The sequence below is a fragment of the Scyliorhinus torazame genome, chromosome 27 (assembly GCF_047496885.1).
Source record: "Scyliorhinus torazame isolate Kashiwa2021f chromosome 27, sScyTor2.1, whole genome shotgun sequence".
In the NCBI taxonomy this organism is placed as follows: Eukaryota; Metazoa; Chordata; class Chondrichthyes; order Carcharhiniformes; family Scyliorhinidae; genus Scyliorhinus; species Scyliorhinus torazame.
In genome coordinates, this window is record NC_092733.1 from 42,874,591 (window position 1) to 42,890,534 (window position 15,944).

Below are 15,944 nucleotides of genomic sequence, written 5' to 3' on the forward strand. Positions count from 1 at the left end.
CGTCTCCAAACCCCTCCACAGACGCTCTCTTTATCTTCTCCAGCCTGAGGAACTCTGCCGGGTCCCTCATCCACACCCCCGGTTTCGGGCCCCCGAGTCCCTCCATTCCAATAAGATCCGTCTCCGGGATACCAGGGAGGCAAAGGCCAGGACATCGGCCTCGATCGCCCCCTGGACGCCCTGATCATCCGGCACTCCAGAGATCGCCACTTCCGGACTCGGGACCACCTTCACCTCGAGACCTCCGACAAAACGTCGGCAACCCCCCAAACTTCAGACCCAAACCTTGTGGAGATGATTCGCGGCCCAACCACACACCGCCCACACCTGTTCCCCACCCCTTCAAACAACAGCCCATCCTGGCCACAGTCAGGTGTGCCCTGGGGACCACCTTCAACTGAATAAGGCTAAGCCTGGCACACAACGAGGATGCATTCACTCTCCTCCAAGCCTCCTCCCACACCCCAGCCTCCACCTCCCTCCCCAACTCTTCCTCCCACTTCCACTTCACTCCCAGATCGGGGCTCCCTCCCAATCCATCAACTCCTTCTAAATTTCCCACACTTTACCCTCACCTCCCCCTGTTTTTGACACCACCTTGTCCTGTAGCCCCTGGGGTGGCAGGTGAGGAAATGACGGCTCCTGCTTCAGGAAAAAGTTCCTTACCTGTAAATACCGGAACACATTCCCGGTGGGCAATGTGAATTCCTGCACCAACCCCTCCAATCTCGAGAGGCTGCACCCATCGAATACGTCCCCAAAACGCTCAATCCCAGCCTGTTTCCACCCCCAAAACCGCCCATCCAGCCACCCCAGAGCAAACCTATAATTCCCACAGATCGGTGCCCAAACTGAGGCCCCAACACCGTCGGCATCAAACACTGTTGCCCGTTGTGTCCTTACTTAATTGGCTCTGTTTTATAACCTTTGCTCTAGAGTCGCCAGGTATCTTTATGATACCACCACGAGGTTCAAGTTCAAGTGCTGATCAATAACTCAATACACCAGTTAGTAAGTTTCAAATCAAAACACATTTATTATACACAATCACTACTCATGAATAAAACTCTACTTACTAGACTATCTCTAACACTAAAAGGCCTATACTTAGCTTTGGAACCGGCCCACCAGGTCAGGGGAACAAATGGCCTTTTGTTCGATTCTGAGTCTGGTATGGACTGATAGCTAGGATCACCTATCTCGTAGCGGGCGTTGACTGGAGACTTACTTGGTTGGTGCAGCTGCTAGGCAGGTCACGGTCAAGGGTTGTTTCGAGCTGCTGAGAAGCCCTGCCAAGAAGGACGAATTGAACTTGGGGACTCTATTTTATAGTCCCCATGGGGCTCCGCGCCGTTCGGGGCGGATCCCGTACCTGGTTCCAAGTGATTGGACTGCGTTTCGATCACTTGGATCGATTTCTCCAATACTGGAGCTGTTCCCTGATCACTGGGCGGTTCCTAAGTGTCCGTTGGCCTTCCTTTGTCTTGGCTCCTGCTGGCGCCGAGGAGTCTGGCTTGGCCTTGTTTATCTTAACTCTTTCCAATTGTTCCCGGGGATCGCTCATCAATATGTCGATGGCGATTAGTTTCAGTGCTTTCTGGGTTCCTGCAAGTTCTGATAGACAGGAAACTTTGCACCCGCTTGTTTTTCCTGCGTTTGACTGAATTTCCCATCATTCTTAGCGGATCTCCATTTTAAAGTCGGGAAGTGGCCAACCCAGGTGGCTACAGTTAGATACCCTCTCCTTTCCCCCTCTGGGACTGGGTGTCACAGTGTGTTAGATACACTCTCCTTTCCCCCTCTGGTACTGGGTGTCACAGTGTGTTAGATACACTGACCTTTCCCTCTCTGGGACTGGGTGTCACAGTGTGTTAGATACACTGTCCTTTCCCTCTCTGGGACTGGGTGTCACAGTGTGTTAGATACACTCTCCTTTCCCCCTCTGGTACTGGGTGTCACAGTGTGTTAGATACACTGACCTTTCCCTCTCTGGGACTGGGTGTCACACTGTGTTAGATACACTGTCCTTTCCCCCTCTGGTACTGGGTGTCACAGTGTGTTAGATACACTCTCCTTTCCCCCTCTGGGACTGAGTGTCACAGTGTGTTAGATACACTCTCCTTTCCCCCTCTGGGACTGGGTGTCACAGTGTGTTAGATACACTGTCCTTTCCCCCTCTGGTACTGGGTGTCACAGTGTGTTAGATACACTCTCCTTTCCCCCTCTGGGACTGGGTGTCACAGTGTGTTAGATACACTGTCCTTTCCCTCTCTGGGACTGGGTGTGAGTGTGTTAGATACACTGTCCTTTCCCTCTCTGGGACTGGGTGTCACAGTGTGTTAGATACACTGTCCTTTCCCTCTCTGGGACTGGGTGTGAGTGTGTTAGATACACTCTCCTTTCCCCCTCTGGGACTGGGTGTCACAGTGTGTTAGATACACTCTCCTTTCCCCCTCTGGGACTGGGTGTCACAGTGTGTTAGATACACTGTCCTTTCCCTCTCTGGGACTGGGTGTCACAGTGTGTTAGATACACTGTCCTTTCCCTCTCTGGGACTGGGTGTCACAGTGTGTCAGATACACTCTCCTTTCCCCCTCTGGGACTGGGTGTCACAGTGTGTTAGATACACTGTCCTTTCCCTCTCTGGGACTGGGTGTCACAGTGTGTTAGATACACTGTCCTTTTCCTCTCTGGGACTGGGTGTCACAATGTGTTAGATACACTGTCCTTTCCCCCCTCTGGGACTGGGTGTCACAGTGTGTTAGATACACTGTCCTTTCCCTCTCTGGGACTGGATGTCACAGAGTGTCAGGTATACTGGGCGAAATTCTCCCCCAACGGCGCTATGTCCGCCGACTGGTGCCAAAAACGGCGCTAATCAGACGGGCATCGCGCCGGCCCAAAGGTGCGCAATGCTCCGCATCTTTGGGGGCCGAGCCCCAACCTTGAGAGGCTAGGCCGGCGCCGGAGGGATTTCCGCCCCGCTAGCTGGCGGAAATGGCGTTTGTTGCCCCGCCAGCTGGCGCGGAAATGCGGCGCATGCGCGGGAGCGTCAGCGGCCGCCGACAGTTTCCCGCGCATGCGCAGTGGGGAGAGTCTCTTCCGCCTCCGCCATGGTGGAGGCCGTGGCGGAGGCGGAAGGGAAAGAGTGCCCCCACGGCACAGGCCCGCCCGCGGATCGGTGGGCCCCGATCGCGGGCCAGGCCACCGTGGGGCTCCCCCCGGGGTCAGACCACCCCGCGCCCCCCCAGGACCCCGGAGCCCGCCCACGCCGCCTTGTCCCGCCGGTAAATACCAGCTTTGATTTACGCCGGCGGGACAGGCAATTCCTGGGCGGGACTTCGGCCCATCCGGGCCGGAGAATTGAGTGGGGGGTCCCGCCAACCGGCATGGCCCGATTCCCGCCCCCGCCCAATCTCCGGTTCCGGAGACTTCGGCGCGGGCGAGGGCGGGATTCACGGTGGCCAACGGCCATTCTCCGACCCGGCGGGGGGTCGGAGAATGACACCCCCTGTCTTTCCTCACAATGTTCTAGTCGGCAGCGCAATGTTTAGCACTGTTGCTTCACAGGTCCAGGTTCCCGGGTTCCATTACCACTTGGAACACGGTCTGTGCGGAGTCTGCACGTTCTCCACATGTCTGTGTGGGTTTCCTCCGGGTGCTCCGGTTTCCTGCCACAAGTCCCGAAAGACGTGCTTGTTCGGTGAATTGGACATTCTGAATTCTCCCTCAGTTTACCCAAACAGGCGCCGGAATGTGGCGACTAGGGGATTTTCACAGTAACTTCATTGCAGTGATAATGCAAGCCTATTTTTGACACTGATAAAGATTATTCTTATTATATATCTCTTCTCTCTGCGAGCTCTCTTTCCTTGTTCCTGGTATACAAACATTTATTCTGTGTTCCAACTTCCTTGTGTACATTCCCCTGTGGTGATTATTGAACACATTCTGCACAATTACCACTCGTTAGTGAATAGCAGTGGGAAGTGGAACGGTCGGAATTTATCGGAACAAAACACTCCTGGTATTGAAAAGGATGGACTGTCGGAAAAGGGCTATTCAGCCATGGATAACTATGGAAACCAAGGAGGGAATCAAATTGAAAGAAAATGCAAACAAAGTGGCAAAGCTTAGTGGGAACAAGAGGATTGGGAAATCTTTAAAGATCAACAAAAAGCCATGAAAAATGCTATAAAGAAAAGGAAGTTAGAATCTGAGAGCAGACTAGCTCCGAATATAAAAACTGACAACAAAAGTTTCTCAAATATATTGAATGTAAAGATGTGAAGGTGATCATTGGTCCATTAGAGGACGAGAAGGGAGATTTAATAATGGGATAATAATGAGGAAACGGCTGCGGCATTGAACAGTGGAAGACACAAATACCATGCCAATAATTGATAGCAAGGAGGCTACAGCAGGCTAGGACTGAGAAACCATCATTATCACATAAGGTAGACAAGTCTCCTGGCCCTGATGGAATACATCCCAGGATACTAAAAGAGATGGCGGGGGAAATAGCAAATACGTTCGTGGTAATTTACCAAACTTCGCTGGACTATGAGGCGGTTCCAGGAGATTGGAAAATAGCAAATGTGATGCCCCTGTTTAAAAAAGGAGGCAAACAAAAGGTGAATAACTATAGGCCGGTTAGCTTAACCTCTGGTGGGGACAATGCTTGAATCTATCATCAGGGATGAAATAGTGAGACATCCGGACAGAAATTGTCCCATTGCCCCTGGTCACTGTCTGCGTGGAGTTTGCACATTCTCCCCGTGTCTGCGGGGGTCTCACCCCCACAACCCAAAGATGTGCAGCTTGTGTAGACTTCCCACACTAAATTGCCCCTTCATTGGGAAAAAACCTAATTGGTACTCAAAATTATCTTCTTTTAAATTGTCCCTTTGGGCAGACGCAGTGTGAGATCATGAAAGGCGGGGCCTATTTAATTAATTTACAAGAACTCTTTGTGGACATTACGAGCGGGGTGGACAGTGGGGACCGATGGATGTGATGTACCTGGATTTCCAGAAGGTATTCGACAAGCTGCTGCGTAAGATAAAGGTGCTCGGCATTACGGGTAAGTTATTAGCCCGGATAGAGGATTGGTTAACAAACAGAAAGCAAAGAGTGGGGCTAAATGGGCGTTTTTCTAATTTGCGATCAGCGGCCTCAGGGATCAGTGTTGGGACTGCAATTGTTTACAATTTACATCGATGATTTGTAATTGGGGACCAATTGTCCAAAGACGTGCAGATTAGGTGGATTGGCCATGATAAATTGCCCTTAGTGTCCAAAATTGCCCTTAGTGTTGGGTGGAGTTATAGGGATAGGGTGGCGGTGTTGACCTTGGGTAGGGTGCTCTTTCCAAGAGCCGGTGCAGACTCGCTGGGCCGAATGGCCTCCTTCTGCACTGTAAATTCTATGAAATTGTAATTTGTCAAAGTTGGCAGATGACACGAAGATGAGTGGTAGAGCAAAGTGTGCAGTGGACACTGAAAGTCTGCAGAGGTATCTCGATGGTTTAAGCGAGTGGGCAAGGGTCTGGCCGATGGAATTCATTGTTGGGAAATGTGACGTCATCCATTCTGGTGGGAATAATAACCAAATGGGCTGTTATTTAAACGGTAGCGAATTGCAGCATGCTGCTGTGCAGAGGGACCTGGGTGTCCTTGTGCATGAATCGCAACAAGTTTAATACGCTGGCCTTTCCCTCTCTGGGACTAGAAGCCGAGGACACAATCTCAAACTAAAGGGACGATCCTTTAAAACAGAGATGAGGGAATTTCTTCAGCCAGAAGGTGGTGAAACTGTGGAACTCTTTGCCGCAGAAGGCTGTGGAGGTCAAATCGCTGAGTGTCTTTAAGACAGAGATAGATCGGTTCTTGATTAATAAGGGGATCAGGGGCTTTGGGGAGAAGGCAGCAGAATGGGGGTGAGAAACGTATCAGCCATGATTGAATGGCGGAGCAGAACCGATTGTGTCGGGGGTCAGTCCTGTGTCGGGGGTCAGTCCTGTGTCGGGGGTCAGTCCTGTGTCGGGGGTCAGTCCTGTGTCGGGGGTCAGTCCTGTGTCGGGGGTCAGTCCTGTGTCGGGGGTCAGTCCTGTGTCGGGGGTCAGTCCTGTGTCGGGGGTCAGTCCTGTGTCGGGGGTCAGTCCTGTGTCGGGGGTCAGTCCTGTGTCGGGGGTCAGTCCTGTGTCGGGGGTCAGTCCTGTGTCGGGGGTCAGTCCTGTGTCGGGGGTCAGTCCTGTGTCGGGGGTCAGTCCTGTGTCGGGGTCAAGCCTGTGCCGGGGTCAAGCCTGTGCCGGGGTCAAGCCTGTGTCGGGGGTCAATCCTGTACCGGGGGTCAAGCCTGTGTCGGGGTCAATCCTGTGTCGGGGGTCAGTCCTGTGTCGGGGGTCAGTCCTGTGTCGGGGGTCAGTCCTGTGTCGGGGGTCAGTCCTGTGTCGGGGGTCAGTCCTGTGTCGGGGTCAATCCTGTGTCGGGGGTCAGTCCTGTGTCGGGGGTCAGTCCTGTGTCGGGGGTCAGTCCTGTGTCGGGGGTCAGTCCTGTGTCGGGGGTCAGTCCTGTGTCGGGGGTCAGTCCTGTGTCGGGGGTCAGTCCTGTGTCGGGGGTCAGTCCTGTGTCGGGGGTCACTCCTGTGTCGGGGGTCAGTCCTGTGTCGGGGGTCAGTCCTGTGTCGGGGGTCAGTCCTGTGTCGGGGGTCAGTCCTGTGTCGGGGGGTGCGGGGGGGACGGGGGGGGCGGGAGGGGGGCGGGCGGGTGGGGTGGGGCGGGGTGCGGGGTGGGCAGGGCGCGGGGGGATCTGGCCCCGGGAGGTGCCCCCACAGGACCCACCGATCCGCGGGCGGGCCTGTGTGCCGCGGGGGCAGTCTATTACTCCGCGATGGCCGACGCGGAGCTGATCCCCCCCTGCGCATGTGCGGGGATGATGGCAGCACACGCTGGCGCTCCCGCGCCTGCGCCTACTCGCGCCGGCCGGCGGAGGCCCTTCCCCGCCGGCCTGCGGGGCGCAAACCGCTCTCGCGTCAGCCTAGCCCCTTCCGCGCCGGCCGGGTGCAAACCGCTCTCGCGTCAGCCTCGCCCCTTCCGCGCCGGCCGGGTGCAAACCCCTCTGGCCCCGGCCTCGCCCCTGAAGGTGTGGAGGATTCCGCACCTTGGGGTCGGCCCGACACCGGAGTGGTTCCCGCCACTCCTTCCCACCAGAGGTTCCCACCCCTCCGGTTCGCGGAGAATCCCGCCCCTGGTAAGTTATATTTTTAATTATTTTGAGTTGTTGTGGGTTGTGATCTGATTGGACCAGTGGCCTCCCAGAGGGAGACACAGCTCGGCACAGTGGCACAGCGCTTAGCACTGCTGCTTTACAGCGCCAGGACCCAGGTTCGATTCCGACCCCGGGTGACTGTCTGTGCGGAGTCGGCATGTTCTCCCCGTGTGTGTGGGTTTCCTCCGGGTGCTCCGGATTCCTTCCACTGTCCCAAGATGTGCCGGTTAGGTGGATTGGCCAGGCTAATTTGCCCCTAGTTGGGGCTACAGGGATATGGTGGGGGGTTGGGCCGAGATGGGGGTCACAGAGATAGGACGGGGGAGTGGGCCGAGGTAGGGGGCTCTTTCAGAGGGACGGTGCAAAGTCGATGGGCTGAATGGCTTCCTTCTCCACTGTCGCGATCTGATGACTCTGTGGATCTCACTCACTTTGCTGTCAATTTTGTCCATTTTGTGCTTCAATAAATCTTTGCTTAATCCTTTCCTTCAGCACCCATCAGAAAGCCCCTCCCCCCAGCTCCACACCCACAGTAACCACGGAGACCATGAAGACCAACAACGAGACCTCAGGTAAAATACAAGCAACAACATTTCCTGCTGATGAATTGGGTGGATGTATATTTTTGGAAAGGAAAAGTTTATTTTGATGATTTGTGTCATGTTTAGTTTAATTGTGTCTTCACTGGAGTCAGTGAGTGGGACTTCCCGGACATTCAAAAGAACAAAGAAAAGTACAGCACAGGAACAGGCCCTTCGGCCCTCCCAGCCTGCGCCAATCCAGATCCTTTATCGAAACCTGTCGCCTATTTTCCAAGGATCCCTCTGTTCCCCACCCGTTCATATATCTGTCTAGATGCATCTTAAATGATGCTATCGTGCCCGCCTATACCACTGGTGTGATTGCGGTGCCACTGACTGAGCCCCCTCCCCCTGCCGTGGGGCGGAGGGTGTAAACACCGGGAAGCCCCATTGACAGCGATGGGACTGAAAGATCCTGCCGCTGGCCAATGGCCTCAGGAGCCACAAAACAGGCTGTGGGATGGCCGGGAAAATCACCCCGTGTCCCGCAGATTCTCTGTCAGGTTTCCACAGTTGCACAGATCACCAGACATTTATCAGGGCTGGGTTATCCCCCAATCCACATCAACTCACAAACAACAGGGGACAATTCCAAAAAGGTTTTGATTGGTGGTTGGAATGTGTGTGGGTTGGTGGTTTAACTGGGCATGGATTCTGGTGTCAAATGGTGATTCACATTTCGGAATCCAGGACTGTGAGTGACAGGGCTGGATTACATTACCCAATGCAGAGCACATGCCACAGGACACAGTCACATTTCCCCCTCCAGCCAGACTATTGGGTAAGCTTTGTTCTCCAGGGAACAAATCAGAATTCTGGTCCAGTCCGTTTCCCTTATAAGTAGTCAGAGGCTGCCATGAATAGCATTCAACACTGAGCAACAGGCAAGCTTACAGAACCTCCTCCAGCTCACACGGGAACACCTCCTGAGGCTCCGGTAAGCAGTCAGGTATGAATTAGTATTTAGACTGTGCTGAGAGGTGTATCACTGTTTTAAACATGGGCTCAGGTCTGTGTGTGTTCTCCAGTCCCAATACAGAGCTGCTGAATGACCTGAGTCATTGAGGAGACTAGAGATGGATCTGGATGATGAATACAGCAAGTCACAAACAAACGTGGTTTAACCATGGATGGTGGTGGGGGACAGGAGGGCAGTGCGGTGCTGGATTCAAACAAGAAACATGAACATATTGCGGTTAGAGTGTAATATTTATAAAGGATATAAAATGACAGGAAGCTCAAATGTTTGTGGTAATACTTTGAGTCACAGAGACAGAGATAAACCCACTCCCAGAGAGAGACTTTACTCACAATAGATAGGTGAACTTAATAGGATTCATTTTGGGAGAAAAAATTTGAATGCGGATCACAGGGTCAACGGCAGGGTTCTGAGGAATGTGGAGGAACAGAGAGATCTTGGGGTTCATGTCCACAGATCTCTGAAGGTTGCCACTCAAGTGGATAGAGGCGTGAAGAAGGCCTATAGTGTGTTAGCGTTTATAGTGTGTTAGCATTTATTAACAGTTTAAGAGCCGCGGGGTTATGCTGCAACTATACATGACCCTGGTGAGACCACATTTGGAGTATTGTGTGCAGTTCTGGTCACCTCATTATAGGAAGGATGTGGAAGCATTGGAAAGGGTGCAAAGGAGATTTACCAGGATGCTGCCTGATTTGCAGGATAGGTCTTATGAGGAAAGGTTGAGGGAGCTAGGGCTTTTCTCTTTGGAGCGGGGGAGGATGAGAGGCAACTTAATTGATGTTTATAAGATAATGAGGGGGATAGATAGAGTGGACGTTCAGAGACTATTTCCTCGGGTGGATGTAGCTGTTACAAGGGGGCATAACTATAAGGTTAAGGGTGGGAGATATAGGAGGGATGTCCGAGGTAGGTTCTTTACTCAGAGAGTGGTTAGGGTGTGGAATGAACTGCCTGCTGTGATAGTGGAGTCGGGCACTTTAGGAACTTTCAAGCGGTTAGTGGATAGGCACATGGAGCACACCAGAATGACAGGGAGTGGGATAGCTTGATCTCAGTTTCGGACAATGCTCGGCACAACATCGAGGGCTGAAGGGTCTGTTCTGTGCTGTACTGTTCTATGTTCCATGTCTACAAACCCACTCCCAGAGAGATAAACTCATTGTTTACTGTCCTACTATAAGGATCTGATTAGGTTCTCGAGGGTTACAAGGCAGCCAGGAAGGAACTCAAAAATGGACTGAGGAGAGCTAGAAGGGGGCATGAAAAGCCCTGGCGGGAAGGGTTAGGGAAACCCCAAGGCATTCTACACTTATGTGAGAAATAAGAGGGTGATCAGAGTGAGAGTAGGGCCGATCAGGGATAGTGGAGGGAACTTGTGCCGAGAGTCTGAAGAGATGGGGGAGGCCCTCAATGAATACTTTGCTTCAGTATTCAATAGAGAGAGGGACCTTGTTGCTCATGAGAACAGTGTGAACCAGGTTAATAGACTTGAACAGGTTGATATTAAGAAGGAGGATGTGCTGGAAATTTTGAAAAGCATCAGGATAGATAAATCCCCTGGGCCTGACGGGATATCCCCAAGGTTACTACAGGAAGCGAGGGAGGAGATTGCTGCGTCATTAGCGATGATCTTTGCGTCCTCACTCTCACTGGAGTAAGTAGTACCGGATGATTGGAGGGAGGCAAATGTTTTTCCCCTATTCAAGAAAGGGAACAGGGAAATCCCTGGGTATTACAGACCAGTCAGTCTGTGGTGAGCAAAATTTAGGAAAGGATTCTTATAGATAGGATTTATGATTATTTGAAAAACATAGTTTGATTAAAGATAGTCAGCATGGCTTTGTGAGGGGCAGGTCATGCCTCACAAGCCTCATTGAATTCTTTGAGGATGTGACGAGACACATTGATGAAGGTCGGGCAGTGGATGTGGTGTATATGGATTTCAGTAAGGCATTTGATAAGGCTCCCCATGGTAGGCTCATTCAGAAAGTTAGGGGGCATGGGATACAGGGAAATTTGGTTGTCTGGATACAGAATTGGCTGGCCGAAAGAAGACAGCGAGTGGTAGTGGATGGAAAGTATTCCGCCTGGTGGTCGTTGACCAGTGGTGTCCCGCAAGGATCGATCTGGGACCTCAACTCTTTGTGGATTTTATAAATGACTTGGATGAGGAAGTGGAAGGGGGCTGAGTAAGTTTGCCAATGACACAAAGGTTGGGGTAGTTGTAGATAGTGTTGAGGGTTGTTGCAGGTTACAACAGGACATTGACAGGATGCAGAGCTGGGCTGAGAAGTAGCAGATTGAGTTCAACCTTGATAAATGTGAAGTGATTCATTTTGGAAGATCGAATTTGAATGCTGAAAACAGGATTAAAGGCAGGATTCTTGGAAGCGTGGAGGAACAGAGGGATCTTGGGGTCCACGTACATAGATCCCTCAAAGTTGCCACCCAGGTTGATAGGGTTGTTAAGAAGGCGTATGGTGTGTTGGCTTTCATTAACAGGGGGATTGAGTAGAGCCGCGAGGTTTTGCTGCAGCTTTATAAAACCCTGCTTAGACCACACTTGGAATATTGTGTCCAGTTCTGGTCGCCTCATTATAGGAAGGATGTGGATGCTTTGGAGAGGGTACAGAGGAGATTTACCAGCATGCTGCCTGGACTGGAGGACATGTCTTATGAAGAGAGGTTGAGGGAGCTAGGGCTTTTCCCACTGGAGCGAAGAAGACAGAGAGGTGTGCAAAGTGAGGAGAGCCATGGATCGAGTGGATAGCCAGAGACTTTTCCCCAGATGAAATGGCTGTCACGAGGGGACATAATTTGAAGGTGATTGGAGGAAGGTACAGGAGAGATGTCAGAGGTTCTTTACACAGAGAGTGGTGGGTGTGAGGAATGCACTGCCAGCAGAGGTGGTGGAGTCAGAGTCCTTCGGGACATTGAAGCGACTCTTGGACAGGCACATGGACAGCAGTAAATTGAAGGGGTGGAGGTTAGGTTGATCTTGGATTAGGATAAATGGTCAGCACAACATGGTGGGCTGAAGGGCCTGTACTGTGCTGGACTGTTCTATGTTCTATCAAAGAGAGACTTCACTCACTATAGATAGACAAACTCAATATTCACTATCCCACTCCCAGAGAGAGAGACTTCACTCACGAGAGAGATAAACTCAATGTTAACTGTCCCACTCCCAGAGAGACTTCACTCACTATAGATAGACAAACTCAATATTCACTATCCCACTCCCAGAGAGAGACTTCACTCACTATAGATAGATAAACTCAATGTTAACTACACCAATCCCAGAGAGAGACTTCACTCACTATAGATAGATAAACTCAATGTTTACTATCCCAATCCCAGAGAGAGACTTCACTCACTATCGATAGATAAACTCAATGTTTACTATCCCACTCCCAGAGAGAGACTTAACTCACTATCGATAGATAAACTAAATGTTTACTATCCCACTCCCAGAGAGAGACTTCACTCACTATAGATAGACAAACTCAATATTCACTATCCCACACCCAGAGAGAGAATTCACTCACTATAGATAGATAAACTCAATGTTTACTATCCCAATCCCAGAGAGAGACTTCACTCACTATCGATAGATAAACTCAATGTTTACTATCCCACTCCCAGAGAGAGAGACTTCACTCACTATAGATAGACAAACTCAATGTTTACTGTCCCACTCCCAGAGAGAGACTTCACTCACTATAGATAGATAAACTCAATGTTTACTGTCCCACTCCCAGAGGGAGACTTCACTCACTATAGATAGATAAACTCAATGTTTACTGTCCCACTCCCAGAGAGAGAGACTTAACTCACTATCGATAGATAAACTCAATGTTTACTATCCCACTCCCAGAGAGACTTCACTCACTATAGATAGATAAACTCAATGTTTACTGCCCCACTGCCAGAGAGAGAGACTTCACTCACTATAGATAGATAAACTCAATGTTTACTATCCCACTCCCAGAGAGACTTCACTCACTATAGATAGAGAACCTCAATGTTTACTGTCCCACTCCCAGAGAGAGAGACTTCACTCACTATAGATAGATCTATAGATCACTATAGATACTCACTATAGATACTATCCCACGCCCAGAGAGAGAGACTTCACTCACTATAAATAGATAAACTCAATGTTTACTGTCCCACTCCCAGAGAGAGAGACTTCACTCACTATAGATAGATCAACTCAATGTTTACTATCCCACTCCCAGAGAGACTTCACTCACTTTAGATAGATAAACTCAATGTTTACTATCCCACTCCCAGAGAGAGACTTCACTCACTATAGGTAGATAAACTCAATGTTTACTATCCCACTCCCAGAGAGACTTCACTCACTATAGATAAACTCAATGTTTACTGTCCCACTCCCAGAGAGAGAGAGACTTCACTCACTATAAATAGATAAACTCAATGTTTACTATCCCACTCCCAGAGAGACTTCACTCACTATAGATAGATTAACTCAATGTTTACTATCCCACTCGCAGAGAGAGAGACTTCACTCACTATAGATAGATAAACTCAATGTTTACTATCCCACTCCCAGAGAGACTTCACTCACTATAGTCGATTTCGGCGTGAGAACAGCTGGTGAGTCAGTTTCAGCGGGAGCATTGTGGAAGTGGTTGCTGGGAGGTAAGTCTGTCCTTTAAAAGCACTTGTCTTTGCAGGGGCAGGCCAGTCGATTTCGGCGGGAGAACAGCTGGTGAGTCAGTTTCAGCGGGAGCAGTGCGGAAGTGGTTGCTGGGAGGTAAGTCTGTCCTTTAAAAGCACTTGTCTTTGCAGGGGCAGGCCAGTCGATTTCGGCGGGAGTGGAGCTGGCTGGTTAGTCAATTTCAGCAGGAGCTGAGAATTTTTCTTTCTTTTTTTTTAAATTAGTGTTTTAGGCGGGAACAGGAAGTCGACCCGCGGACGTCTGGGAAGACCCTCACCAATAAATTCTGGTGGAGAGGAAACCCGAGACACTACACGTGAAGTGTCTCCCACCCGCCCTCCTCCTCTAACCTAATAATAAAACCCATTGGTGTGAGGTAAGTACCATATTTTATTATATTATTATTATTTTTTATAAAAAATTTAATTTAGTTGTTAGCCAGATCTTGGTAGAAAGTTAGAGGAATGGCAGGGAAGGGAGTGCAATGTTCCTCCTGCAGGATGTTTGAGGTGAGGGATGCCGTTAGTGTCCCTGCTGATTTTACCTGCAGGAAGTGCTGCCATCTCCAGCTCCTCCAAGACCGAGTTAGGGAACTGGAGCTGGAGTTGGAAGAACTTCGGATCATTCGGAAGGCAGAAGGGGTCATAGATAGCAGTTTCAGGGAATTAGTTACACCAAAGATTGGAGATAGGTGGGTAACTGTAAGAGGGACTGGGAAAAAGCAGTCAGTGCAGGGATCCCCTGCGGTCGTTCCCCTGAGAAACAAGTATACCGCTTTGGATACTTGTGGGGGGGACGACTTACCAGGGGTAAGCCATGGGGTACGGGCCTCTGGCACGGAGTCTGTCCCTGTTGCGCAAAAGGGAAGGGGGGAGAGGAGCAGAGCATTAGTAATTGGGGACTCTATAGTCAGGGGCACAGATAGGAGCTTTTGTGGGAGCGTGAGAGACTCACGTTTGGTATGTTGCCTCCCAGGTGCAAGGGTACATGATGTCTCGGATCATGTTTTCCGGGTCCTTAGGGGGGAGGGGGAGCAGCCCCAAGTCGTGGTCCACATTGGCACTAACAACATAGGTAGGAAAGGGGACAAGGATGTCAGGCAGGCTTTCAGGGAGCTAGGATGGAAGCTCAGAACTAGAACAAACAGAGTTGTTATCTCTGGGTTGTTGCCCGTGCCACGTGATAGTGAGATGAGGAATAGGGAGAGAGAGCATTTAAACACGTGGCTACAGGGATGGCGCAGGGGGGAGGGATTCAGATTTCTGGATAACTGGGGCTCTTTCTGGGGAAGGTGGGACCTCTACAGACAGGATGGTCTACATCTGAACCTGAGGGGCACAAATATCCTGGGGGGGAGATTTGTTAGTGCTCTTTGGGGGGGTTTAAACTAATGCAGCAGGGGCATGGGAACCTGGATTGTAGTTTTAGGGTCAGGGAGAATGAGAGTATAGAGGTCAGGAGCACAGATTTGACGTCGCAGGAGGGGGCCAGTGTTCAGGTAGGTGGTTTGAAGTGTGTCTACTTCAATGCCAGGAGTATACGAAACAAGGTAGGGGAACTGGCAGCATGGGTTGGTACCTGAGACTTCGATGTTGTGGCCATTTCGGAGACATGGATAGAGCAGGGACAGGAATGGATGTTGCAGGTTCCGGGGTTTAGGTGTTTTAATAAGCTCAGAGAAGGAGGCAAAAGAGGGGGAGGTGTGGCGCTGCTAGTCAAGAGCAGTATTACGGTGGCGGAGAGGATGCTAGATGGGGACTCTTCTTCCGAGGTAGTATGGGCTGAAGTTAGAAACAGGAAAGGAGAGGTCACCCTGTTGGGAGTTTTTTATAGGCCTCCTAATAGTTCTAGGAATGCAGAGGAAAGGATGGCGAAGATGATTCTGGATAAGAGCAAAATTAACAGGGTAGTTATTATGGGAGACTTTAGCTTTCCAAATATTGACTGGAAAAGATATAGTTCGAGTACAATAGATGGGTCGTTTTTTGTACAGTGTGTGCAGGAGGGTTTCCTGAAACAATATGTTGACAGGCCAACAAGAGGCGAGGCCACGTTGGATTTGGTTTTGGGTAATGAACCAGGCCAGGTGTTGGATTTGGAGGTAGGAGAGCACTTTGGGGACAGTGACCACAATTCGGTGACGTTTACGTTAATGATGGAAAGGGATAAGTATACACCGCAGGGCAAGAGTTATAGCTGGGGGAAGGGCAATTATGATGCCATGAGACGTGACTTGGGGGGGATAAGAACATAGAACAAGACAGCGCAGTACAGGCCCTTCGGCCCACGATGTTGCACCGAAACAAAAGCCATCTAACCTACACTATGCCATTATCATCCATATGTTTATCCAATAAACTTTTAAATGCTGTCAATGTTGGCGAGTTCACTACTGTAGCAGGTAGGGCATTCCACGGCCTCACTAC

At 50.6% G+C, this 15,944-nt stretch overlaps 1 protein-coding gene across 7 annotated transcripts in view; it reads left to right on the forward strand.

The window, feature by feature from the left end:
• The window catches only part of LOC140403372 (pancreatic secretory granule membrane major glycoprotein GP2-like), a 284,670-nt gene that overhangs the window by 26,372 nt on the left and 242,354 nt on the right, over positions 1-15,944 (forward strand). Inside the window, exons 1-2 of one of the 7 annotated variants that reach the window (XM_072491288.1) lie at positions 8,708-8,798; positions 13,743-13,894. The exons of 1 other annotated variant lie outside the window; for it this stretch is intronic. Coding sequence is in view for 1 of the 6 variants with exons in the window: in XM_072491286.1 (XP_072347387.1) it covers positions 8,976-9,044 (69 nt within the window). In the remaining 5 variants the exon portion in view is untranslated. Of the gene's footprint in view, positions 1-7,771; positions 7,841-8,657; positions 8,799-8,960; positions 9,045-13,742; positions 13,895-15,944 lie in introns of those variants that run through there. 5 more of the 7 variants (XM_072491289.1, XM_072491292.1, XM_072491290.1 and 2 more) reach the window with 5 other exon arrangements.